The sequence below is a fragment of the Trichoderma harzianum genome, assembly GCF_003025095.1.
Source record: "Trichoderma harzianum CBS 226.95 unplaced genomic scaffold M431scaffold_8, whole genome shotgun sequence".
In the NCBI taxonomy this organism is placed as follows: domain Eukaryota; kingdom Fungi; phylum Ascomycota; class Sordariomycetes; order Hypocreales; family Hypocreaceae; genus Trichoderma; species Trichoderma harzianum.
Window position 1 is genome coordinate 541,828 of NW_020209256.1, and position 25,026 is coordinate 566,853.

The window sequence follows — 25,026 nt, forward strand, 5'->3', positions numbered from 1 at the left end:
TTTTTTTTTTTTTTTTTTTTTAAGTGATTTAATAATTATTAAATATTCGACTATACATCTTTCATTCTTCCTAATTGCTCCTTGGAGCCTGTCTAGAATCTACCTATCTAAAGCTCGCCTATGGGGTAAAGGGCCAGCCGTTGATGCCAGCAGTGAAGAGCTGGCTCTGCTGGATGGCCTCTGCCTTTGCCTTGAGCTCATCAACATCCCAATTCGCCCAGACCGATTTCCCGTTTAGGAAGGCCGCCTCAGGACTCGCCAGCCAGACGGTGAAGTGCGCCGGAAGTTGTACTGGGCAGTGTGATACGTGTTAGAAAAAACGTGTGTTTGAATGCCGTCGCAAAAGAAAATTCAGAAGCATAAGCGAAACGCACCTTTGTCCATGGGAAGAGCCTCGGCCTTGGCACCGCTTTTGGTGAAGATGCCCGTCTCGACCATGCCCGGGTGCAGGGTCGCTGCAAAGAGGTTTGAGTGTTCGGCAGCCAGGAACTCGATCAGCTTCGTCTGTGCGAGCTTGGACGACATGTAGGCCGACAGTCCCGGCACCATGGTTGCTGGAAGGGCCGTGGTGCCTGTGGTCACCGCAATGACCGCGGCATGGGTAGCATTGGCAGTGGGTAAGAATGCGTGAAGCGAAGCATAGGTGCCTTTGGCATTGGTCTGTGGTTCGTGAGAGAGAGAGAACGGTTCAGCAAAATGCGACATGAACGCTCAGTTCGCCACAAACACGTGGGGCAGAGCAGTAAGAGTACATGAAACTCACCTCGAAAGACTGCCAAAACTCTGCAAAGTTCGATTCCGCAATGCTCGACGGCGTGGAGACGTGGCCAGCGCCTAGAACAAGAACATCCCACGTGCCAATCACCCCAGCCGCCTTGGCCAGAGACTCCTCGCTTGTGACATCGACCACATGGGACGAGGTTGAAACAGACGAGGGCAGTGCGGCAGCAGTTTCCTTTAGCGACGCCTCCGTCCGGCCAAGCAAGGCAATGCGGGCAGCTCCCGCGGCTGCAAATGCCGTGGCCGTCTCGCGGCCAATGCCGCTCCCCTTTTGGACGCACACAGATTAGCACAATCTATTAGCCGGGATCGGGGACAATGATCCCCCATTCTCTCCACCAATTACGCTCAGCCATTGCAAACAACTCCATTGCGGTAAGAATCCCTAGCTTCAGTAGGCTGGGGTGGAGAAAGAAGATCGCCAGCTGGCTTCTAGAGGGTTGATTGTGGTGGTGAGCAGGGGGGAGGGGGTCAGGTCAGGCCGCACTGAACACCGTATGAACGGAGTACAAGTGGCCGAAACAATAAGCTATCGGCGAGATATGACATGACTTACAGCGCCGGTGATGACAATGGTTTTGCCTGAAGCACTGAGCTCAGGCCTTGTGGGCGAAATGGCCGTGTAAGTGTCATTGCGCCAGCTTGGCGTAGCAGAGGGCAAAGGAGGCTGCATGATGTGGGAGTTTTGCGTATGTGCTTGTTTTAGTGACCTTGTGGTCTTCTGAGATGGAATATTTGAGGGTTTATACAGGTATCGGGATGCTTTGGTCCGCCAGAAACCAGGGGGAGGCGTCAATGTCCGGGTTATACAAGCAGCCTTATGTAGTCGAGGTCCAGGCCCATAAGTCCAAGCGCTTACACAATCCTTGGAAAGTCTTTGGAAAAAGAGCAACTTAGTAGGAGGAGTGGCTATCTACACGGACAATGCTTCCCAATGTACATTAACCCTCGTCGCACGGACTTGTCTGTCCGTCGAGCACCTGTCTGTGGGTGCAGAGATCCTAATGCAGCAGGGTTACATGGTTTACATGGGCTGACAAGGGCCAGGATCCTTACCCCCACCCGTCTTACGGCGTACATGCAGCAGGCAAATTGAGTACATGTAGATGACCAGTAGAGGTACTTCGGGAGAGGCAGGACAAAGTGGTAGCAGATGCTGCAACGGGCAGTTTTGCGGGAACACTCTGATGGGCTGGTGTGACCGCACGCCCCCCCATCGCGTCCGTGATACGATACGATATTGTCTTCCCCCAGTTGATTGTGTATCATTTGTAAGTGCACCACGCATGTGCACTTTGCAGAGTAGCATTATGCCCTGCAGTCAGAGATGCTCGTTACATATTCCCCGTCGGGCGTGCTTATACTTATAAGGCAGTTATGCCAAACCCACCTCGTGTGCTGCTACCACTTCCTCGACCCCTCAAACCAACGACAATAGCAATCGCATCCACACATTGCCACATCGTTCGTCCGTTGCAACAATGTCTGCAGGCAGTCGAGGAATCCAGCTCCTCATATGGATCATTGTATTCACCGTGCTGTGCACGGTTTGCATCGGACTGCGCTTCTGGGCGGCGGCTCTCTCCAGGCGGAAGCTGCTTCCAGATGATTACATGGTCTTGTTTGCCCTGGTAGGTAACAATTTTCGACGCCTTATGCCTGCGATTTCCTCAAATGGAATCAGAGACTGCAGATGGTTGTTGGCTGGTCATGTAAATAGAGACGCTAATAATAGAAACTCAGGCCAACACCATCTCCTTGGAGGGAGTCGTCATTTGGGCCATCTACAATGGCTTGGGCAAGCACACAAATGAGCTCAACCCGTATGAATTCGGCGTTCAGTTCAAGGTATGACTCCATCCATCAATCATCGATCATCTTTAATCTTGCGACCCAAACTAAACAGCACGAACCAGCTTATCCTCGCGAGTGGAGTGACATGGCTCTTGGGCACCGTCTTCATTAAGCTGTCGGTTCTTTGGCTGTATACGAGAATTTTTAGCACAAAGAACTTCAAGCTATGGGCACATATCATGATGGGAGTCGTCGCCTGCTACGGTGTTGCCTTTCTGATTCTCTTCATGACCCAATGTAAACCCATCTCTCAGCAATGGGCTCCGGTGCCAGGAGGAACATGCCGCAACATTGTCGTCCAGGAGTTGACCTCTGTGTCGCTGAACATGGTTGTCGATATTGGAATTGTAATTATGCCTCTACCTGTACTTTGGAGTCTCCAACTGGCTGTTCGCTCAAAACTGGTCGTCTCCGTCATGTTTAGCATTGGTTTCATGTAAGTAGCTTTTCTTCTGGATCGTGACAATGACATGGATAGCTAACTTGAACAGTACCATTGGCATCATGGCATGGCGACTACAGTTCACCATTTCGACACTCAACGACACCGATTTCGTCTTCAACCTCTTCGACATCGGATTGATTAGTCTGCTCGAACTGTGGCTCGGAATCATCGCTGCCTGCATCCCTACCCTCGGACCCCTGCTCAAGACCTACGTCAAGCCGGTCATCACAAGACTGACTGAGCTGTCTGATGGAAACAATATCCGCCTCCAGAGCGCCACTGCTGGATCCAAGGCTGACAGCAGGAGCACCCTATACGCCAAAAAGCAGTATAGCCAGATTGAGGAGGAGTCTTCAAAGAGCTTCCATACCAATGGAGCTGAAATTCCGACGGTAACGACAAACATCAAGTATGAGCCTGGAAAAAAGGCTGTGACAGAAACGCGGGGCGTCATCTATGTTCAGCACGACATTGAAGCACAGTGATAAGGTCTTTATGAAATAGTTCCTTTGTAGATATAGCGTGTAAAATAGTAAATAAATGCAAGCTCATTTGTCATGCCCGCGTTTGCTGGATTTATTTGGGAAGCCTCTGATGACGTCGTATACATCTATAGGATCGAATTAGCTTAATTTTAATCTTCCGAAATGCATGTTATACCCGTATATAGACACAAAGTTGCTGACCAACAGATTAACATAGGAAGCGTGCCGTACTATATTTAGAATAAAGATAGGCAGGCGCGAATTCTGAATGCTGTGGTATGTTGATTTTCTATCTATTGGACTACGGCTCTAAAAAAAAGATAATTACCCGAATTCTCTCGTATACATGCGCTCTAGATGCTGTTGGTTCTCTTCAGACTTGGCATTTCATCATCAAGGGCATGCATCTCCGACAATGTGAGAATGGAGCCGAGATCTTGTATCCGCCGCATGTCCTCTTCAAAGGTGTTTACATTTGCCTTTCCATAAGTATCAAAAGAGTAATAATTCCTCCAATCACTTAATATGCGGACCTGATTGGCATTCATCATATACCCTGACCCGACGTCGATGAGTTTAACCTTATCGTCCTGTTCATTGAAGCATCGGTTCACAGTATCTGCCAGAAGATCCACACTAAAACCCGCGATTTCTCTGTCTACTGCTATGTATATCTCTTTGATATTGGCGAAATTTTTAAATTCTTGGTCGCCGCAAATGGAGAGGTACTTGTAAGCTAGCTCGTCATCAATTGAGAACCTGAGTCTTTGTACATCTTGTTCATGTGGTGCGAGCTTCAGTGCGTTGTGGCTGTCGTCATTGCATATCATGTCAGTCTCAAAGTTGACCCAGATATACCGCGGCTCAGCACCAGTTGTAAAGGCTCGCTGATATGGCTCGTGTCGTCGAGACTCCTGGCAGACCTGCACCACTGGAGGGCACGGCGTTGATGTAGCCGTATATTGGAGCCCAAACTCGCCGTATCTACTTACCCACCGTCGCTTCACATGTACCATATGGGGGAAAGCTGTTGAGTTCCAGATACGAATGCGAAGTTCAATAGGGAGATGAGGGAAGAGATGGAAGGTGGACATTGTGCTGATAAGTTGTGATTTCGGCTCAGCTCGACGCTGCTCTCTTATGACTAGAACACTCTGCACCACGATGTATGTCAACGGCGGAGAACACAATTATGCTAAGAATAAACAGTATCATTACAGAAAAAAAGACTTCTAGGAATCTGGAGTACTGTACAGGTACATATAAATACATGCGTGACCATAAGATAGACCCAACGGCGGCTAACGCCTTCATTTCATTGCTCGATTTGATGCCCTAACAGCGGGGATAGTATGCATATAACTAGGCCACAAAAAATCATCTCTTCTATTATAAATAAAGCTATTTGGATCATCCTTGCTACGCTCCAGTCGTGTGACCACGCAACACAACAACATGCATTTACTACCGCATTAAGAGGATTTAACATAGAGGCAGCATAGCTTTCACAACTAAGGTGATATTAGGCAGCGACAATGGAGACTAGTCTGCGATCGGTAGGTCCTTTTGTTTTCTAAATATGGAGGGAAATCCTTCACCGATCCAACGTTAATTGATCTTTGAGCAGGAGATACAGTAAGAGAATTCATCATATTCAGTCAACAAATAAAGAATACTGGTAAAATATAATCATATTGGAAGAGGCTATGGAAAATATTGATCAATCTGTTCTTGTAAATGTTTTAATTAATTGGGCTGATGTTTCTGTCGCATTTTTAATGAAAAGTTCATGTTGTTGGTCGTGAAGCTGTATATCCGTAAGAGTGTAAATCCGTAAAGCTGTTGGTCGTAAAACTGTTGGTTAGAGTACTCAAAAGACGGAATGAGCGATATTCGGAAGACTATCTTGAGCATAGCCTTCACCGCTTGTTATTTGGCCACTTGAGAGAGACCAGAGCCAGTCGAGAGCCAGTCGAGAGTCCTTCCCTCACGAAGATCAGCCCAGCTATTGACATATCTCAAGTGGTCGATGGTCATCATTTTGCCTTGGAACTGAGCCAACTGCCAGGCAGTGATAATGGCATTGCAGATCTGATGCTCGCTCATCACCTTTTCTGACAGTTCGTCCATGCGAGCATTAATGCCATCAAAGTCAATGTTACCTTCGCCCAGGGGGTCGAGTTGACGCAAAAAGTTGCGCCAGACCTGCGCCCGTCGTGGCTGGGTCAGTGTTTCGTAGTGTACAGTTAGCCGTGAGCGTGACTTGAGCAACTCATCAAGATCACCGGCACTCTTTGAAGTTAAGATGATGAGGCCATCAAAGAGCTCAACTTCGCGTAAAAAGTCCGAGGCGAGCGTATTGCATGGCACGCCATCCAGAGAGCGCTGCTTTAGGAGAGCCTCTGCATCTTCGAACATAAGTAAAGGGCGCCAATGTCCGCCAACGTGGAACATTGACTTCAGATACTCGGCTGTGATGTCAGGTTGGCTGCATTTCACCTGCAAGAGCTGTTTCTGTGCTAGCTCAGCAATACTATCGGTCGTGAATGGCTTTCCTGTTCCTGGGCCTCCATGAAGGACCGTGATGAGGGTGTCGCCTTTCTTATACATCCAGTCTGTTCCTATATCTGCAGCAGAAAGCTTGGTTGGGATGAGAGCCTGAACTAATTCTTTAATCTCGACGTCTGCAGCGATATTACCAAATGTCTTCTCATCCCAAGGCATCTCCTGGATTTGATCGACTTTCAGGTGATCTAAGTTGTAGGGTGTCAGTGTGTTGCCCTCTGCATATCACTTTCACGAGTATGGGAATACATACTCCATTCCTTGCGCTGTAGATGGTAACCGATGGCTGTTCGAGGAAAAAGATACACGTCAGGCTCTGATGGACGCAGACCTACGTGTACATACCGGCATTTCACCTTGAATTCAGGTATCAAGTCATTTTCTTTAGGTTTTGCGCGTTGACCAGGCATGGGCAGACAGGGTGGAATTGTGTATCCTCGCCAGTCTATCATGTAATACTCTTCCTGCTACGTCGACGCATTAGCGATTTCGGTTTCTAGATGGTGACTAAATTTGATAACTCACAGCATGCTTTTCGTTTTTGTTTTGGTTATCGTATGAGACGTAGTTGCCATATCGACTGTTCCAAAAGGTCTTGCCTCGCCGCTCCAGCGTTTCTCGCAACTCTTGTGAGGCGAATCGGAGCGGGAACACATCCAAGTCCACAATGGGAATTTCCGTATCAGCTGTAGCCACGTCAAGATTTATAACGAGTCTTCTCATCACCCGATAAAAACCTCCGTTATACATGTATGACCAAGCATCAACCTCCCAACTCCACTCGGATTTCTTCGACGACGGTACCGATAGGAGGGTCCAGTCCGGATCTTCAGGAGGCACTTGCATCTCAGAGTTTCTCTTCTCTTTATCTGACCAAGTCGTTGCCAAGAAAGCTTCGACGCCCTCGGCATCCCTACGAACCAAAACCTCTCCAGGCTGGACCAAGAAAGGCAAAGACTTGGCGGAGACCACACCGCGCTTGAATTGGTCATCACTTCGGCCGTATCGCCAACTATAATTGACATCAATCCAATCGGTCAAAAGGTGAATGAGCTCGGCTTCGGGCTTTGGTAGGTTAGAGATTTTGTTTCGATTGTCGCGGTAGTGGTACCACCATGGGTAAGGGGCTGACATCTCTTTCTCGACGGAAAGACTCGGAAACTTCTTGTGTGCTTCTTCATCCTCTTTCTCAAATAACTCTACTGCTTTTATTATATCGTCTGAAAAGAGCTTTATGACCTCGCGGGTTGGCTCTAGGTCTAGCATCTGACCTTGCTGTAGGGCTTCTCTGTATTCTGTTGATAGTTCCGACGAGTAATGTTTGTAAATGACGAATGCGAGAGGTTTGTAAAGAATGTATGCATCGGGATAAAGTACAGGTGGGTAGGCCTTGAGCTGGAATTTCCCACCACTTTTTGTCCAGTATGGCTTCCCAAGATAGGTCTCTTCCCCTTCTTGCCCGATAAAGCAGTGGAATATAGCGAAATTGATTCCTTTTGCATCTTTCAACTGTCGCTGAAGTACATGGTTTTTAATCTGGAGAGCTCTCAGTTGCCTTTGTAAAACAAGAACCTGAGGATCTGGAGGGTTCGGTGGCATTGGTAGGGTTGTCTGGAGGAAGCTATTAGCATTGACATTGCCTGGTCTCTAGGATTGGGTTTACTGACGGGTTGGGCTTCTGAATTAGGCATAATTTTCACATCCACAGCCACTGGATTCGCCGGGTAGGACCTAGAGGCCGGTATGAAGTATCGAGCTCCGGGTGGCAGAGTTGCCATCATGTTTCCGCTCCCCGCGGTTGCATTTTCTTGCGTTGAGGGCATAACAGCCATAACATTGGGCTCTGGAGGCCCCTTCATCTTTATTTTAGTCTGCGCCGGCTGGACATCAAGTGGAGATTGTTGTTGACGAGCCATCTGAAGGCGTTTTTTGTTTTGCAGCTCGAGGAGCCTCAGCTGTTGCTCATAATCTTGCTGAGCTAAACTAGTTGCAGGTTTCGGTTGTTCTTGACGGGTCATCTCAGAAGGTTGGTTGCTTTGTGAGTCAAGGTGCGGCGACTGGGTATTGAGTTTAGATTGTTCTTGACGAGCCATCTCAAGGCGCCTTTTGTTCTGCGCCTCGAGGAGCCTCAATTGCAAGTCATAGTCAGGTTGGGTTGAACCAGTTGCAGGTTCCGGCTGTTCTTGACGAGCCATGACAAGGCGGGTTTTGGTCTGCTCCTGAAGAAGCTTCCATCGCGACTCATATTTTTGTTGTAACAAATTAATTTCAGCCTCCGGTTGTTCTTGACGAGTCATCTGCAAAGGTTTTTTCCCTTGTGCCTCAAGGCGCATCAATTGCAGTTGGTAGGCTTCTAGGGGCGTGCTAGCTGCAGGTTCCGGAGTTTCTTCGCGCATCTGGAAGTCTCCAAGAGACATATTTTGGATGGTATCTTTGTCTGAGCCCGCGGCTTCTTTATCAACCACCAGGCAATTGGCGTCGCTCAGCGATTCTAGAGAGGCGACATCTTGCAGGGCTTGTGCAGACTCGTCAGAGATAACATGATGCTTTGCTGCATCGTTTTTGCTCATCCCGTCTTGAGTGCTGCTCTCATCCATAGAGGATTGTCGTTGCTCTGATGCATCGAACGGGATGGGTCTTATATCGGCGACCTTGGGCACCAAGTCTTCTTGTTCTTCCGGCTGGGACATGGACATCCCGGCTTACGGTTCGAATATGAGTAAATGAAGAATTTTAAAAATTGGGAGGAAGACAATACCTGATGCAGAGATAGCAAATGAATTGACGAAGTTAAGCCTGAGTTGCTTGCCGAATACAAAAAAGCAACGCTGTAAATGTTGAGTGCAAGAGTGAAGAGCAGCCTTTTAAATGGAGGGGAAGAGTTTCACAAATGAGGCTGAGTCGACGTTGGTTGGAAAGGCGAGACAAGCATCGCCTGACTGCTTTTAGGCATCCAACCTTGTTTATACAGTGGTGCACTGTCCCGTCTTATGCGTATGTTAAAGGATCCTTCACAAATTTAGGCCCGCATCTCATGGCATTGGCTGCGGGGATAGGCGCTGTCGGAGATAGAATGTAGCGTGTCTGTCAATCAACTGGAAGAACGAAGGGACAGTACCTCGAATTTAATCTCCGACGATATTTCAAGAGATGCCAAATCCTGGTCCGCACGGAGCTAGATGTAGGTGTTCAAAGGATTCGGATTGGCTACAGAGAGTTTCCGAAGAATGAAGCTGCTTCATTGCGTCGCTTATCAGTGCCGAGAGAAGAAGCCGAAAACCAGCGACAAACAATGATGAATATTTAGTCATTTTGATAAAGTGATCACGATGGTTAATTAGTTTACGACATTGCTGATGTATGATAAAAAGAATATGAGCCAGTACCCCAAGTCTGTCATCCAGCATCTGTGTCTCAGATTTAGAGCTGCATACATGAGTGGTGAGTCGTAATGCCAGAAACGAGAGGAATATCGCCATAGCAGGAGATGATAGTGGCAGGTACCTAAAGAACCCACTAGGACAGGTAAGTATGTTAAATAAAAGGCATCCTTCGCATCCTGCTGACACACTTGGAACTTCACGCAGTCGTTGGGGTGCCGAATAGCTAACTTGGAGTACTGCCTACTATCAATACTAGCTTGGTGTAATTTCAGTGACAACCAACGCCAATTAAGTATGTTTCTGGATGCGTTATTGGAAGGACTTGCTGCACGCCTTTCATCCATGTGGCATTAGGCTACCGCAATGCCACCTAGTGGGATGGCTTCAAGCCACTTGGATAGAATCAGGTTGAGAGTTGTCTCGTGATCAATGCTTAGAAGATCTCTTTGGCAACAATTTACTTAATTGTATATATTCGTACAGAATCAAGAAATTAAGCGCGTGATACTTCTTGTACCGAAACCTTTGTGTATTGGTTGGATGGGTTGATAAAGAAGGTCGCTTTGGTGGTTACACCTCTGGAATGATAACCAATGGGTACAATGGCCCATGATTTGCGATTGACACGGTGACAGCTGACTGTATGAAGCCCATCAAGGTCACTGCTAAAGAGAACGACATGCATGGCACATTGAGTAGCGCTACACTATAAACTGTTGCGTGGTGAAGACTTCATTATCCACATGTATAACGTACCGCTAGCATGAAGTAGCTGTCAGACTAACTGGATACCAGGTTGAATTCCAGCCCTTTCTCAACCGCCGCACGCGACGGCTCCCACGTGGCGATCGAAACAATGACCGCCTTCTGATTCGCTCCGGGCTCAAGATGATGCGGATCTGGCAACTTATGAGATCACCACATTAATTCGGCAGCCAGACCATGTCCATTATTGCTGTTAGGATGCTGTCATGTCTCAGCTGTTCTGACGCTAAGCCCTAGCGTACAACACAAGCGCTGCAGCCTCTGAACATCGTCAGCATGATGTGATGGGAGCATGTTGGCAGGGCTGTCAATACCCTTTCCTCTTAAAGGCTATTTCAAGTGTCGTTTCATGCTATTTGAATTGGTTATCATGACTCTATGAATCACAGCCATGCAGAATTACGTATCCATAACCCCCAAACGCTCACAAGACACCACGGATGTTGGGGCCACCTCCTCGGCGGTACTAGCATCCAAGCGACGTCGTGTTGGTGTTTCGATAGCCTGCAACGGCTGCCGCCGCAAAAAGACCCGGGTATGTCCTTTATCATTTGAGGTGCGGATTTGTCGTTGGTTGGAGTTAACATTCCTAGTGCGGTGGCCAAAGACCAGTTTGTTCAGCTTGTGAGAATACACCGAGCGATTGCGTGTACAGGGATGTTTCTGCAATATCGGAAGAGTCCCAATCGCTACTTCTCGAAGTAATTCGCCTGATGAACGCACTTCCGGACGATGAAATCTTGGACAAATTAAAGAGTCTGAGAAAAGAGGGTGCTGCTTCCGCTGTCCTCTCCAGTCTAAGAGACAAAGCTGGCACTCTGCAGCATTCTGATCTCAACTTCGAAGCGGCAACGATGAGCGATGCATTTCAATCTTTGGAGCTAGGAGATGAGTATCAAAATGCATATCCTAAAACACCAACTCTAAGCCTAGAAACCCTAGAAGAGGCCACGTACCAGCAGCTTATACATACAGCGGGGAAAGATTCGGGTACTGAGGTTATACAAGGCACGACACAGCACGAAGCAGTACCCGGACTTCGTCTTTGCGACAGTCGTCTCGCCCAATTAGATATAAGCAATTGGACGAATATAATAATTAGTAATGAGTATGCTGCTCGTACAATCTCTCTATATTTGGAAACAGATCACCCCCTCTTGGGATTCTTCGAGCCAAATTTGTTTGTAGCTAGCCTCACGGCGGGCAAGACGGACTACTGCTCCCCGATGCTCGTTAACGCGCTTCTCTATTGGGCATGCGTAAGTACTGGTATATAAGTGAAGCTGGTCACTGCAATTCACGAACTAACATAAGAAGTAGCAGCTGAATAGTGCTCAAGACCCCGATAGTGGCTCACTGGCACTTCGTTTCTGCACCGAGGCGGAGTCGCTCTGGGAACGCCAACGCAGTTACGACTCAATACTGAATTTAGCAGCCGTACAATTTCTGAGTTTAGGTTACTTGGGCCAGGGTAGAGATCACGTCGTCTTGGCATATCTCAACGAAGCGTCCCAGATGGCTGTCCGGATGGGCTTCTTTGGGATTGGGGCAAACCACAAACAACAACAAATCGAGCTCATGCCAGAACCAGCAAAGACTGCGCAGCTGTACGCGGCTTGGGGATCATTCAATTGGATTACGTGAGTACTCACATTCTCATCACCCCGTCACTTCGAGTGAACAATCTCAGTGCTCACCTTCAACAGTCACATGTCTCTATTTTACCGCCAACCAGGCCTACAATGCCCCAAGATTCCTCCTAAACTACCTATTCCTTGGAATCACCAACCAGATGTAACAGGAGAGCCCGAAAACTCAGACAATCCCCAAGTCGAACCTGATCCCCAGTATATGGGAGGGGTGTTCCCTTATATCTGTCAATTCTGGTCCATATTACATGAACTAGCTCTAATGTACAGGCATAAAGGACCACTCACGGGCGACCAGAGAACTCTCTACTTTGCCGAATTCAAGTTTCGTGAACTGTTAGCCTGGAGCAACCGCCTGCCGCCAAAACTATCGCGGAACGACCAAAGCCCGCATTATGTCCAAATTTTACAGTACGCACCATGTTATTGATGTGAATGCATCCCCGTTCAATCCGGGCCCCTAATGATATCTGTAGCATATGGCTCCATGCCGCCATCCTCGACTTGTTTAGGTTTTCAATGTCTAGCGATATAAAGAATCAGCACCTGAAAACCTTCACCAGTCCTCATTGCACTCCGGAAAATGTGTGCATCGCATCGGCTCGCCAGCTTAAACAGCTCATTATAAATTATAGGCTCAACTTCGCCTCATCATCTTACACGATACTATGGCATACGGCTTTGACTTACTTGGCCAACGCCGTTCTTCTCCACCCCAAGGACGAACACTGGTTCTTTTACTTCCTACTCTGTGTCTATGGATACGAACGACTTCGACCGTGTTGGCGTGTTACACGAGCCATCTCGACAGCCCTCTTATCGATGGCTTTGCGTAAAGGAGACATCACAAGCTCAACTGCGCGGCAATTGCTACACGATATTAATGGCAACAACAGTGGTTATCAGCTACCAGGAGAGGTTAGAGCAACATTCATGATGGACTTGAATCTGGCAAAATCTGATCCCGAATCTGCAACGGTTGAAAAGATAGCGCAGGATTTTGACCAGAATCTTTTGCTTCAACAGTACACAAATATCTTTGACAATAAACAATAGAAAAGGGGGTTTCGGCTTGGCAGGTTATTCCAGAAATAAATTGGGCCCAGTTGTCAGAATGGCCTTCACCTTAACCGAATAATATGAGTTTCCAAGATGAGCAGTTTTTGAGGATGCTTACACTACCTTCGCCTTTAGCCTATAATACTGTTGATCTCATAGTGTTGGTGAAAAGAATCTAATTGGATCAGGCCCGGACCGCGAATCCGTTTGGAGAATTTGAGATTCAATGGAAGAACCCGCACGCGTACGTTTGATCGCCTAATGCTGCAATTATAGTGGGTGAGAACAATTGGGACACTTGGTAGTAAACATGGCCCTTGCTATCAGCTAGATGGCGCAAGATAAAAAAAAAAGCCGACTCTCTCTTTCTTTTCTTTATAGAAATATACATCCTAATAAATGATTTAGCTTCTGTGCACTGTTAAAGCAGACGCTTCGCAGTGTTTACTGTTGTAGCGATGCCAATACCGTCCAAAGCTACGAGGTAGGTATTGAAGCTTAATGTCATGATGCTTACCTGATACAGTAGTGCATGCGATTCGTTAACAAGGAATAATAGGGGAATCCGCATTGCCATAGTGGAAAACCCCTGGCATTGCTTTGGGAAGTCTAGCCCCTTAAATGTGCACTCTTACTCATGTGGGCCTAATAACCGGAGACCTACTCACGTCCCAGAAAGGCATTTCTGGCGTCAGAGAAGACAAATGGGTAAAGAACCACACCGCTTCCGTGTCTAAACCGCTAAATTCTATCATGAAAAAGTCCTCGTATGATGATGACTTGCTCATATAATCCGTGACTTCTTGAACAACTGTGCTGTTGTGGGGGAGAGTGTAGAGTCTTGGCGTCTGCAGTCCGGGGTTGAAATTGCTTGGCCTTTACTCGTATAGAGTACATCACTGCTGATACGGGCTTGGGAAATGCCGGGGGTGTTGGCGAAATACGAAGACAAGGAGGTGCTCCACCATGGGCAGTTGTATAAAAGACTCCTTCTCAACAGGCAAAGATGTTCCTTTTTTGAAGACAGCAGCATCTCCAACTTCAATCCTACACCTAGTTCAATAAACTGCCGCCACCAATAATCATCATGCGCGCCGCCGTCGTTCTCGCAGCTCTTAGCAGCCTCGTCATGGCTGCCCCTGCGGCTGGCCATGACAACGAGATCGGTGTCATTTTCACCTACACCAACGGATCTCAATCTGAGATGAAGTGGGTTCAGGACAGCATCTCCCAGGTGCCTCTCAGTAAGTAGAATCTGGCAGTTGACTCTTCAAAACGTATACTAACTCATTTGTTTAGACAGCGGTGGCATTGTTGACAATGTCTTCGTCGAGCCACTTGCGAACCCTGCCCTCCCCGGCAGATACTTTGGTGCTCGCTGCGCTTTCCTGGATGCGCTGAGCCGCGGTCTGGGAGTGGGTCAGGTGAATGGACCTGGAACCATCATTCTCGAGTCCAAGGATGTTATCGAGTATGTTCAATGCAACACTGACTGAGTCTTGTTTGGGAGGATGGGTATACCTGGTGGTAGTGGATTGTAATTAGCCGTTGTCTGAGCATGAATGATACCTCTTTGTTCTTGAGAAACCATTACCGCCGTGTGCTATTTAAGTGTCCAAAAGTAATTATAATCCTGAGCCCATCATCTGTAGCTATAAGTTTGAAACAAACTACAAAAGATGCCTTGCATGAGATGTGTGAGCGGCCTCTAGTTGGGTGATAAGCGACTTGAGGATGTAATGGTGAAATAAGGACATGAAGAGCAAAGTGCATCGGTCTTGGCTATCTGTTTCCCGTTCTATTGTTATGACAAGTTAGGTATTAGATACACTGAGTGGTACTGTGATGTCTGTTTTCCTTTGGTTTGTGCCGGAACTTTGTGCCAAAACGGATAGCTGATCAATACGTGCAGAATAAACGTAACTACATGCTCGAAGGGGAGGAGTACAACCATCTTCATCGGTTATACAATGCCCCTCCTTCCGATCTTCTCTATCATAGGGTAGTAGTGTATCCATTCACGCCAATGTGCCTTGACTTATGACCTAGCTCGTCTCTCTGGCAAAGTTCACGTTTAATCTTGCGGCTTGCTTGCCATATTTTTCTAATTTTAAGTTAAGTTGAAAGGGGGTACCGTATACTGGGAGAGACACATGGGGCTATATTCCAGACTCGTATGAAGTAAAATATGAAGTGCGAGACAGTAGTCTAATATCAATTGGTGAAGGCTGTTGGCTGTACACGCTTGATATGTATAAATGTACGAGTACTATTAATTCAGCAATTAATCTTCCACTGATGATTGGAGAAAATATAGTCAGAGTCATTCACAGACGACATTGCTTGACTGCATTGGCCATCAGTCGGCCAGTTCCGTGAATCATAGCAGTTTTTTCCCCTATCAGTATTAACCTTCAATCTTAAGATAGACTGAACTTGGTACTTTAAAATCATTTAGAGTTTATCCAGGTAGTTTGTCACCCAGGTTGTTGATTATCGCTTTTGTATAACTCATCCTTTGTTCCCTTATTTGGTTAACGCCCACTGAGACTGCACAACCTTATTGATACATAGCAGAGTACACGAAATGATTAAAAAAAAAAAACACTACGCCTCATACAGAGTGCATATGACGAAATTCTGTCCGAATAAGGGTCAGCTGAAGCCACCGCATGCACGCTTGGGTGATGTTTCTGTCCGAGGCGAGGCATACCGTACAGATACAGCAACCTAGTTGGTCTACTCACGGAACCCTCTTGGCTTATCAGGATGCGACGTACATGATTCCAGGAGGCCTGGGTGGTCTCGGCCACTCGATCGCCGCCTAGATGGTGGACCAGGGTGCACGACATGTTGTTTTCACAAGCCGCTCCGGGGCCACAAAGCCACCAGCTCGCAAGCTGGTGGATGAGTTAACTAAGAAGGGAGCGAGGATTCTCGTATTTGCATGTGATATTAACAACGCCTCCGAGCTTAAGGACGTACTAAAGACTTTGAAAGATAATAAGTTTCCCCTTATTAGGGGTGTCGTTAACTGTGTTATGCAGCTTTAGGTAAATAACTCGACTTAGTATGCACTGAATGGGGGGAAAAGGTGCTAATCAATATGTAGGACGTGTTATCTGTAATAGGTCAATGTCTTTCATAGTGGACAGTCAATTTATTTTTAAATATGATTCTTCGGTGTGTAACAAACAACACGGCTTTCTCACATGACATTGATCAGTTGGTCCTTTTAATGCAAGGCTGTTAGGAGCTCACGCGATGTCGCACTCATAATGATAATGAACTCCACCTTGACGAATTTGGAACCAGTGTGCACTTACACAGACATGGCGACATTCTTTTCATTTTTGATGAAATGTACCGTGCCAGGTTCTTCGAAAGATATAAACAAATATGTTTCGTAAGATCAGACGGTGCGCCAGGTCAAGGGGGGATGTTGTCAAATGTCAGTTCTTGACGAATCATCACCTAGTTTTGCTTACACGTTCGCCAGCTCCCTCCCCAATTCAGGTCCCTTTAGTGTAACAAACCATGTAGTTATTTAACATTCTCAGAATAGTCGGAAGCAACCTTCGCTTAGAGTTATTCCATCTGGCTATAAACCAATTGCCGCTTTAGGTCGCCATTGTCTTCATCAACGGCTCGGTCCGTAATTAACCCGCGGCACGACCTAGTTATGGCGACTATGCAATCCTGTATCACAACAACCCACGCAATTCTGTAATTTACGCAACAAAATACGCCATTGAGACGGTAACGAGTTATATGGCAATTATAGCAACACAATACGCCATTCGAATCTCGGTAGGATGCGCTGAATTAGGCAGGTGAATCGGTCTAAGGTTAATGATGCGGAATATTAGTTCAAGATGGTTTACAAGATCGTTCCCGAGTCTTGGCAAGCAGTGCCATCTGCCGGAACACGGCACTGAGGTGTGATGCCTTCCATGGCATCCGCGCCAATGCAAACTCTCACGATAATCTCTAGCAATACAAGCCCTGTAATTACGCCTTTATAATGCAAAGGTTCCCGGATCCGAATTTCTTTTTAGGGATAGGAATGCAGCAGAGATGGTGGGTCGTCACTTACTACGACGAGTTGCTACTCTACGATTCATCAAGAGACGGAGTCAACATGCCAACTATCACATGCTGGAGTTCACTCATTGCATTATCTTGCATGTTTTTTGTTGTCTTATACTCATTAAGCTAAGTGATAACCCAATATTTTGGGAAGGTAGTATCAAGAAGCATACAAGCTATATACATATGGTTATTCTCGTGAGTGAAGCTATATTGTGATGTCTATAAAAGCATACGGACCTGCCAGTGAATTTGGATTTCAGCACCACTCTTCAACAACACAGTCCAGAAGCATCCAGCTCTTACTCATAGCACCAGCACAACTTGAAAAGACTCCAACACAACTTCAACCTTTCAAAATGAAGTTTTCCGCAATTACTCTCAGCTACGCACTGCTCGTTGGCTATGTCTCTGCCGCTCCGAGCACCTTGAGCGAGCGTGTTGCCCGCAGACAAGGACGCTCTTCCAGGCCCAATCAGCGCATTGATGTTGAATCCGTGGCCAGTGGCAATGACACCCACGTCTCTTACTCCAGCAACTGGTCGGGAGCCGTCATCACCTCCCCTCCAGCTGGCGAGACCTTCAAGAGCGTCTCAGCTAGCTTTGTCGTGCCCACTCCCAAGGTTCCCTCGGGTGGCTCCTCTCGCGGCACCTACAGTGCCTCCGCCTGGGTTGGCATTGATGGCGATACCTACCAGAATGCTATTTTGCAGACGGGCGTTGACTTTACCGTTACGAATGGTAAAGTGAGCTACGATGCCTGGTATGAGTGGTTCCCCGATTATGCATACGACTTTACTCTTGCCATCTCCCCCGGCGATACCATCAAGACTACCGTCACTTCAACCTCTAGCAAAGCTGGCGTTGCAGTTATCGAGAATGTCACCACTGGCAAGAGCGTTTCCAAGTCTCTCACTTCTACGTACGCTCTTGGAGGTCAGAACGCCGAATGGATTGTTGAGGATTTCGAGGAAGGCTCTTCTCTGGTTTCCCTCGCCAACTGGGGCAGCGTTGTCTTTACTGGTGCCACGGCGTCGACCGGAAGCTCCTCGCTGGACGCTTCTACAGCTTCGGTCATCGACATTCGACAGAACAACCAAGTGCTCACCACCGTCACCATTGACGGCTCAACCGTTACCGACACCTACGTCTAAGTGCATGGGAACTCTGCCTTTAAGCTTACAATTGGTTCCCCTTTAAGCTAAATGCAGAAAATGAGAAACAAAACATTAGGGTTGAGGACAGATAGTAGTTTGGGGATGGAGGGGTCCGTTGGTAGTTTATTTCACAGATTCAATAGCCAAATATACTACTGTTGATTGACTTTATATGCACTTCTCTTCAACCGTAATAGAAACGGCAACAGCCACCAACAGGACCTGTTGCCATACAGAATGCTGACTCAATCTTGATAGTCGCAAAATGATTTAGATGATTAAATTAGCGTGAAAAACTAAAAAGTAAATAAAATTAGAACAGCCAGTGTTAAGCTGTGGTTCTTTCACCAGCACGCTTTCAGCCGCTACCACCTTGCCGTTTCTCAACATTTGGTAGCAACCCGACTTCAGAAGTTTAAAAGCCTCTGTGCAGGCAAAACACCGCTGCCTTACGCTCTAGATAATAATCTGACAATTTTTGCCTTTGAAAACTTAGTGTTAATGAGTATTAACCGGGTAGTTCTATCGCATTCTCAGGGGTTCTTTCATATTGCGAGCCTTGCAGTTCTATAGGTCCCCAGCCACCCATGCGACGATGCTTGCTTTTTGGACTCGAATGATACCAAGATTCATGAGTATCTCTTTGCGCTCTCTTAGTTTGTGTCTGGCGGTGATATGATCGATTCCTCCTCAATAGCAGAATTGCAGCAATGCCGGAAAAACACAGCAGAGCTATGCCGCCAATGACGCCGCCGATGATTGCTCCAGTGTTGTTTGGAGATGAATCACTGTTGGTACTGTCACTGGCGCCATTTGTTTCTTTTGCAGGCCCTACGCCAATTGATGGCGTTATCGACACTGATGCCTTGTCAACAGATGCATCAGTGGATGATGATGACGATGAAAGCGCACTCGTCGAAATCTGTGTGGTAGCCGGTGTCGTTGGCGAAGATATTTTGTCGGAGGCTGAACCAGAATTTGCGGTAGGGGAAATAAGATAATGATCCGTCCTGGGACTCCCGCCACAGCCAATATAGGAGTATGTTTGGTCGACACCAAAAGTCAAGAGGGCGGTGGAGCAGAATTGCTTTGGCCCACTGCAGAGTCAAGCTATTAACACCCAGACAATCCGTAACTATTGGAAGATGAGACCTACCAAGTAAATGTAGTCAACTTGGTATTGGCAGTTTTTCCACACCCACTCGAGCACGATCCATGGTCGACACAGCTTCCAGCCAAGCCGCAGTCAGTAGCTGCTATAACAGTGACAGGACAGAACCCCCAGAGGCCATTCATGGTGTCAACTCGACAGTCAAACCCAGGATTGGCGGTGCGGATTTTTTTGGGATCCCCGTTTTCGTATCCGCAAGTAGACATTTCTGTCTGCACAACGGCTCGTTTATCGAATTGCGTTACATTGCGTTGAAGTAGCTGTGCTGCGAGAGTGGGTAGTGGATTGCCATGATCCCGCGCTTTACACTTGTTGACTTGGGAGAAGAAAAGGAAAACGGCGAGTATTCTCATCATATATGCAAACATGGTTCTCGTCTATCATGCCCCTGCTGGCTACACCATAAGATATTCTGACAGATCTGCAACATAAGCGGAAGCGAAGAACTCTGAGAAAGAGAGGAGGACTGCATCACTCCATGCTCGGGTTGCCCCCCTCCACTCATCCATACATATAGCATGTTACAAGACACCTAAACAACATACCTGAACACCCAACTGCTCCAGGTGTCAAGGCTGAGGTTTCAACAACGCTGTTGGTTCCAAGTTTAACCTGGGCGGCTACTCCATCTTCAACAGTGGCACCACTTCACCGGTATTGCCCCCACCCCGGCTCGGCGACTGCGGTAGACTCGGCGCTTCGCGGCCTCGTTTGGCCCGCAATTCTGCTCAGCTTGACCAGTGGAAGGATTGCGCGATGCACATGTAATCATCAACCAACAACCAACAACTGCCAGTCAGCGGCTACAGTCCCCTTAATATGACAGCCTTCGCATCCTCTTCTGTGCCTCATGATGTAGCCGAGGATACGATTTTGAGCCAACGCGCTATGTAATTGTCAGTTCCCGAGATGCGTACGAGATTGTTGATACTGGCAGCTCCATTGATCGCGGGCTTCATTGTCGCTACAACTCTGTTAATGGGAAGGGATCGATTTGCGCGACCTTTGTTTCGACATGACGCTGATGATGGAAGACTAAAGACACCGGAGCTAAAGCCCACTCTTGATGGTTGGTACTCTGCACTTGGCCCTCGCTGTTTCTTTTCGCAAACACAACGAGCTTTGGCTGACCCTCTTCACTTTCCCAGGTAGCATCTTGCCGGCTGAGAACATCACGCAATACCTCGAGGCGATTCTCACACCACAGCTTTCGACGCTACCTAATCTAGAATGCCCGGCGGTCAACACTACACGATATGGCGCGCTCAAGAGCACACTTCCTTCCGATCCCACTGTTAAATACTTCTTCGCCCTCAACTTGCGACAAAACTTGCCTTTGTTACCTCGATTAATAGGCAGCATTGTCGAGGCGATTCGTTCTCTCGGCCCGACACAATGTGTACTGTCCATAGTTGAAGGCAACTCTCCAGACGGCACCGCCGATGTACTTGCTGCTCTCCGGCCAGCACTTGAGAGTTTAGGAGTCACATATTATTTTGAGTCATCTGCAATCGATCCGAGCAAGGACAACCGTGTCGCGCGCCTTGCACAGCTTCGAAACAAGGCATTAGCACCTCTCCTAGACTTGAATGGCAAAGCGACAAGTGATACAACCGTCATCTTCCTCAATGATGTATCCGCATGTTCCGAGGATATCCTCGAGCTTGTACATCAAAGAAAAGCTCTTGGTGCGGATATGACATGCGCCATGGACTGGACATATGTTGGCGAGCACCCTACTTTTTACGATGTATGGATTGCCCGCACAATTCACGGCGATTCTTTCTTCGAGATCCCTCCCGACGGGAATTGGAACTCGGCATGGAATCTCTTCTGGAACGCCGAGGAGACTCAAGGTCGCTTCTACACGCAGCGTCCCTTTCAAGTGTTCTCTTGTTGGAACGGCGCTACGGTATTCACAGCTCAGCCAATCTTAGAAAAATCTGTAAAATTCAGGGCAGCGAATGAAACCGCCGGTGAATGTAGACAAGGTGAACCGCAGTTATTTTGCAAAGATCTCTGGTTCAAGGGCTACCGCAAGATCGCTGTCGTCCCTTCCGTAAACCTTGAGTACTCTGTGGAAAAAGCAAAGAAGATCAAGGAAGCCAAGGGATTTACGTCTGACATAGTCTCGAAACAAGAGCCTGAGGGCGATAAAATAGAATGGCGGCTCGACCCCCCCAGTATGGTGAAATGCATGCCTACTTGGGAGAATCAGTATTGGCAATCGTGGAATGAGACTTTGAAGCCGTAGGTGTGGTTGGGCGGCCCGCCACGTGATGTTTTCCGGCGTTTTTGTGTAACTTAGAGCGATGAAGCAAAATATTTGACAACTGGGACATGAAATAGCATTACATATAATAATAGATAATGAACATGGTAGCCTGTGTTCCCTCCAGTTCTCGCCAGTAAAGATGGCAATGCAACATACAAGTATGGTTCATGTCACAGGGAGTACCAGCATCTCTTCGTTTTAGTCACCGTTGCTGATATCCTTTAGCCTTATATAATGGATAATACGAAGCAGAAGCTTAATCCCAGAAGCCGTAGGTAAAGGAACTCTAAGAAATGAGATCGACCAAGATAAAAAATAACAAAAAAAGAAACATACAACAGCCGGTGTTCGCTGATGGTCTCCCACTCAACTACTGATCTGCCGGTTAGTGGCTTGTCTCTGGGGGAGCAGACGAGACCCCGAATTCTCCACTACCTATGGTCGTATGTGCTTGGCGACACGAAGAGTCTCCTCATAGAGGAAATGCATCTTGGCCAGGCTCTTTATTCTCTGCATATACTCAATCCTATGTTATCGTGTAAACATATCTATCCAAAGTGTAATAGCGATAAGTCATCTTACCTAGGTTTATTCCGTATATCATATCCTATAGAGAGCCTTGTCACTTTATGCAAGGATTTACAAGGAAAGTGCCCTAGAACAGAATCTTCGCAAAAGATCTCCCGAGTTTCAATTTCCTCCTCCTTAGAGTTAAAGCGTGTCACCATTCTCCACGCTTCAGTACGATAGTATAGTTTGCGGTAGCTCCCAATTGAGACTCAGCTTCATTTGGTTATGTGCTATAACAGGTACGAGTCCACTCTTGAGGCCAGTAAGACCTTATCCGAAATGGTTAAAGGCTACCCCTAGGTTGCAATGGTCTTTCAAGACTTTTGGCTTTTGTTCAAATATGGAATCAATTTTCTAATACAGACGAGGGGTGATAGCAAGGGTCCCTACTACTTCAACCACTGACGTATAAGAAAAAGTGAGCAAAGCGGACTTCCGCATCTTAGCAACTGCTGTCTCTTATTTCCGGAACGTTTACGTTGTTTTTTCTTGGTGTGACTGAACAAGTAGCAATGTGCCTGTGATATTCACGATATATTTAGAGGCTAGTAACCAGGGGCCTGGACATTATTCCCATTGTTCCACCAATTATTATTCCACCAACTACATTGATGGCCTCAACGTTAAGAAGGATATTCATAATGTTCATTTGGATTTTCAAATCTACCAAAAGATATAAAAAGACAATGTGATCGACCTGAATGGCAGTTTAATTCTCATCTTCTTAACAATACCAAAAATACCAGCATCTACTTCATAGCGACAATTCATTCTATCAATGGCTGTATACAATACCAAAGCAGATGTCTCTAGTCTGGGCAATATAGAGTATGTGCATCTTATTTTTCCATGGATTTTGGTGTATAGCTAATAATAACACCCGCACTACATAGCCCTGAGGTGTCTGAAGTAAGCAATACTGTAGAGAGTGAATGAACGAGACTGACTATTTTCAGTACCTTGCAAACGAGGGCTCCAAAAACCCAATGCTTTTGATACCTCTCCCGACATTATTACAGATGTCCCGACAGAATACTCTGCCCTTACAGGCACCACCAGGAAATGCCTTGGTAATCACCGTTCCTATGAGGGATCGCCACCAGAATGGCGCTGTGGTCTATAAACCGACGACTGTTTCCCGTTCCAGGCCATTGATCGTATTGATTCATGGCGGAGGATATTGTTTGGGTGATAACAGTCTCATGAGGACCCATGCTGAAGCATTAAGCATCTTATATGGCGCTGTTGTTGTTTGTATATCCTATCGGCTGGCTCCCGAGTTCAAGTTTCCAACTGCACCAAATGATGTCTGGGATAACTTGAAGTGGTTATCCGTTCAAGAGAATGCGCAATCCCTTGGAGCAGACTTGTCTACCGGTTTCATTGTTGGTGGTACTTCCGCTGGAGCGACCCTGGCGGCCGTCGCGGCCCAAAAATGGGTCACTCAAGCAGTGTCCCCTCGTATGACTGGACTCTGGCTAAACATGCCCGTCCTGCTTGAAAAGGAATATGTCCCTGATCAATACAAGGAACTGTGGTTCTCTAGGGAACAGAATGCGGACGCAATCATTCTCAATAAAGCGTCGCTAGAATTCACTCGGTCGTTATATGAACCAGATATCAACTCGCCCGAATACTCACCTTTCAACGCTGAAAGCCCGCATCGAGGTCTCCCACCTGTTTATATACAGGTGAATGGAAATGATCCGGCAAGGGATGATGGACTTATCTATGAGAAAGTGCTGCGTGATCATGGAGTCCAAACGCGAATTGACGTGTATCCTGGCATTCCTCATGGATACGATGATGTTTTCCCACAGTTGGACTCATCCCGCGGACAAAGAAGGGATATTTTGAAAGGATTCGGTTGGTTGCTGGGAAAAGAGGTTTCGGAGGAAGATTACGCAGAAGCTGATCACAAAGTTACATCGATGTAGTTCCCCTAGATTCTATTAGAACAAGTCAGGACGACAGCATCAATGTTTGTAATGAGAAGCGGATCAAATCAATTTCTCGAAAGCCGAAATCGATCTCTAGAATGTTAAAATAAATGAGTTTGTATAGGTTAAATCTGTATTAGTTTTAGTCCATCACAAACTTGAATTCAACGTCAAACAAAACTGTAATTAGATGCTATGACTTTCAGTATAATATATTATTGAATTGCAAGTTTAGCCTTATGTCTTTCCATCACAAGCCCATAGAATCCTTATCAATAAATTTCACGTGCAATATTAGGCTATGAAAGATCAGGACACGGAGACTTCATTGGATATCACGAGAGGTTCGGACATGACGCCCGACCTCAATGCAAATGCGGGAGACCCAGGAAGCAAGGCCACTTCGTCAAGTGTCGAATGGTTCGGCCCTTCCTCCCAGAGGTCCCAGACAAGGATTACATGATGGGAGTCAGGATACTAGACTATCTACTCGGCCCCAAAGGATACAAAGAATTTCAGAAACTAGTGGAGGAAACCAGCCCATACGGCCCCCCCCCCCCCCCCAACCCCCCAGAATAACCCCATCCCCAGATTGACAAACCATTTTCCTTTGTCTCATTGACATGTAGTGAACGCAGGGTCTGACACCAAGCGGCTCCTACCGACCTTGTGCCCAGAAGAGGACTTTGTAACTAGCCTTACATAGTGGTCGTTTAATACTAAAACAAACAAACAAACAAACAATATTAGGCTATGCCACGGCGCCGCTTAGAATCAGGTATCACTAAGACTTCAACCTAGAATACTATTCAAAGCGTAACAATATATAACATGAGACA

At 46.9% G+C, this 25,026-nt stretch overlaps 11 protein-coding genes across 11 annotated transcripts; 7 read left to right on the forward strand and 4 right to left on the reverse strand.

Moving 5' to 3' along the window:
• Positions 1–7: 7 nt before the first annotated feature.
• M431DRAFT_509527 (hypothetical protein) lies at positions 8–1,618 on the reverse strand. Its single transcript, XM_024919305.1, has 4 exons — positions 1,337–1,618; positions 764–1,048; positions 375–660; positions 8–291 (listed from the first exon to the last, which is right to left on the reverse strand). Exons 1-4 carry the CDS (start codon positions 1,451–1,453, stop codon positions 119–121), a joined length of 861 nt encoding a protein of 286 aa, XP_024772870.1. The 5' UTR covers positions 1,454–1,618; the 3' UTR covers positions 8–118.
• Positions 1,619–2,261: 643 nt separating this feature from the next.
• M431DRAFT_496504 (hypothetical protein) lies at positions 2,262–3,564 on the forward strand (the record flags this gene model as incomplete). The annotated part of the gene is made up of 4 exons (XM_024917500.1): positions 2,262–2,411; positions 2,524–2,628; positions 2,697–3,070; positions 3,126–3,564. The coding sequence occupies 4 exons, from the start codon at positions 2,262–2,264 to the stop codon at positions 3,562–3,564; spliced, it is 1,068 nt and encodes a 355-aa protein (XP_024772871.1).
• A 353-nt stretch (positions 3,565–3,917) lies between these two features.
• Positions 3,918–4,658, reverse strand: M431DRAFT_496505 (hypothetical protein; the record flags this gene model as incomplete). The annotated part of the gene is made up of 1 exon (XM_024917501.1): positions 3,918–4,658. The coding sequence occupies one exon, from the start codon at positions 4,656–4,658 to the stop codon at positions 3,918–3,920; it is 741 nt and encodes a 246-aa protein (XP_024772872.1).
• An 835-nt stretch (positions 4,659–5,493) lies between these two features.
• On the reverse strand, positions 5,494–7,728 carry M431DRAFT_89344 (hypothetical protein; the record flags this gene model as incomplete). Its single annotated transcript, XM_024924017.1, has 3 exons — positions 5,494–6,317; positions 6,383–6,596; positions 6,655–7,728. 3 exons carry the CDS (start codon positions 7,726–7,728, stop codon positions 5,494–5,496), a joined length of 2,112 nt encoding a protein of 703 aa, XP_024772873.1.
• A 2,937-nt stretch (positions 7,729–10,665) lies between these two features.
• M431DRAFT_521398 (hypothetical protein) lies at positions 10,666–13,057 on the forward strand (the record flags this gene model as incomplete). The annotated part of the gene is made up of 5 exons (XM_024920466.1): positions 10,666–10,812; positions 10,871–11,536; positions 11,598–11,917; positions 11,984–12,337; positions 12,403–13,057. The coding sequence occupies 5 exons, from the start codon at positions 10,669–10,671 to the stop codon at positions 12,980–12,982; spliced, it is 2,064 nt and encodes a 687-aa protein (XP_024772874.1). The 3' UTR covers positions 12,983–13,057.
• A 980-nt stretch (positions 13,058–14,037) lies between these two features.
• Positions 14,038–14,565, forward strand: M431DRAFT_146145 (hypothetical protein). Its single transcript, XM_024912726.1, has 2 exons — positions 14,038–14,229; positions 14,285–14,565. The coding sequence occupies exons 1-2, from the start codon at positions 14,073–14,075 to the stop codon at positions 14,479–14,481; spliced, it is 354 nt and encodes a 117-aa protein (XP_024772875.1). The 5' UTR covers positions 14,038–14,072; the 3' UTR covers positions 14,482–14,565.
• A 2,868-nt stretch (positions 14,566–17,433) lies between these two features.
• On the forward strand, positions 17,434–18,228 carry M431DRAFT_88629 (hypothetical protein; the record flags this gene model as incomplete). The annotated part of the gene is made up of 1 exon (XM_024923932.1): positions 17,434–18,228. The coding sequence occupies one exon, from the start codon at positions 17,434–17,436 to the stop codon at positions 18,226–18,228; it is 795 nt and encodes a 264-aa protein (XP_024772876.1).
• A 446-nt stretch (positions 18,229–18,674) lies between these two features.
• M431DRAFT_118835 (hypothetical protein) lies at positions 18,675–19,776 on the reverse strand. Its single transcript, XM_024912047.1, has 2 exons — positions 19,388–19,776; positions 18,675–19,328 (listed from the first exon to the last, which is right to left on the reverse strand). The coding sequence occupies exons 1-2, from the start codon at positions 19,768–19,770 to the stop codon at positions 18,740–18,742; spliced, it is 972 nt and encodes a 323-aa protein (XP_024772877.1). The 5' UTR covers positions 19,771–19,776; the 3' UTR covers positions 18,675–18,739.
• Positions 19,777–20,193: 417 nt separating this feature from the next.
• Positions 20,194–21,778, forward strand: M431DRAFT_532049 (glycosyltransferase family 69 protein). The gene is made up of 2 exons (XM_024920846.1): positions 20,194–20,471; positions 20,551–21,778. Exons 1-2 carry the CDS (start codon positions 20,312–20,314, stop codon positions 21,654–21,656), a joined length of 1,266 nt encoding a protein of 421 aa, XP_024772878.1. The 5' UTR covers positions 20,194–20,311; the 3' UTR covers positions 21,657–21,778.
• A 220-nt stretch (positions 21,779–21,998) lies between these two features.
• Positions 21,999–22,160, forward strand: M431DRAFT_63236 (hypothetical protein; the record flags this gene model as incomplete). The annotated part of the gene is made up of 1 exon (XM_024921636.1): positions 21,999–22,160. A coding segment is annotated over one exon (162 nt), but the record flags the coding sequence as incomplete, so codon positions are not given.
• A 1,172-nt stretch (positions 22,161–23,332) lies between these two features.
• On the forward strand, positions 23,333–24,184 carry M431DRAFT_496512 (hypothetical protein; the record flags this gene model as incomplete). The annotated part of the gene is made up of 1 exon (XM_024917502.1): positions 23,333–24,184. One exon carries the CDS (start codon positions 23,333–23,335, stop codon positions 24,182–24,184), a length of 852 nt encoding a protein of 283 aa, XP_024772880.1.
• Positions 24,185–25,026: the final 842 nt, after the last annotated feature.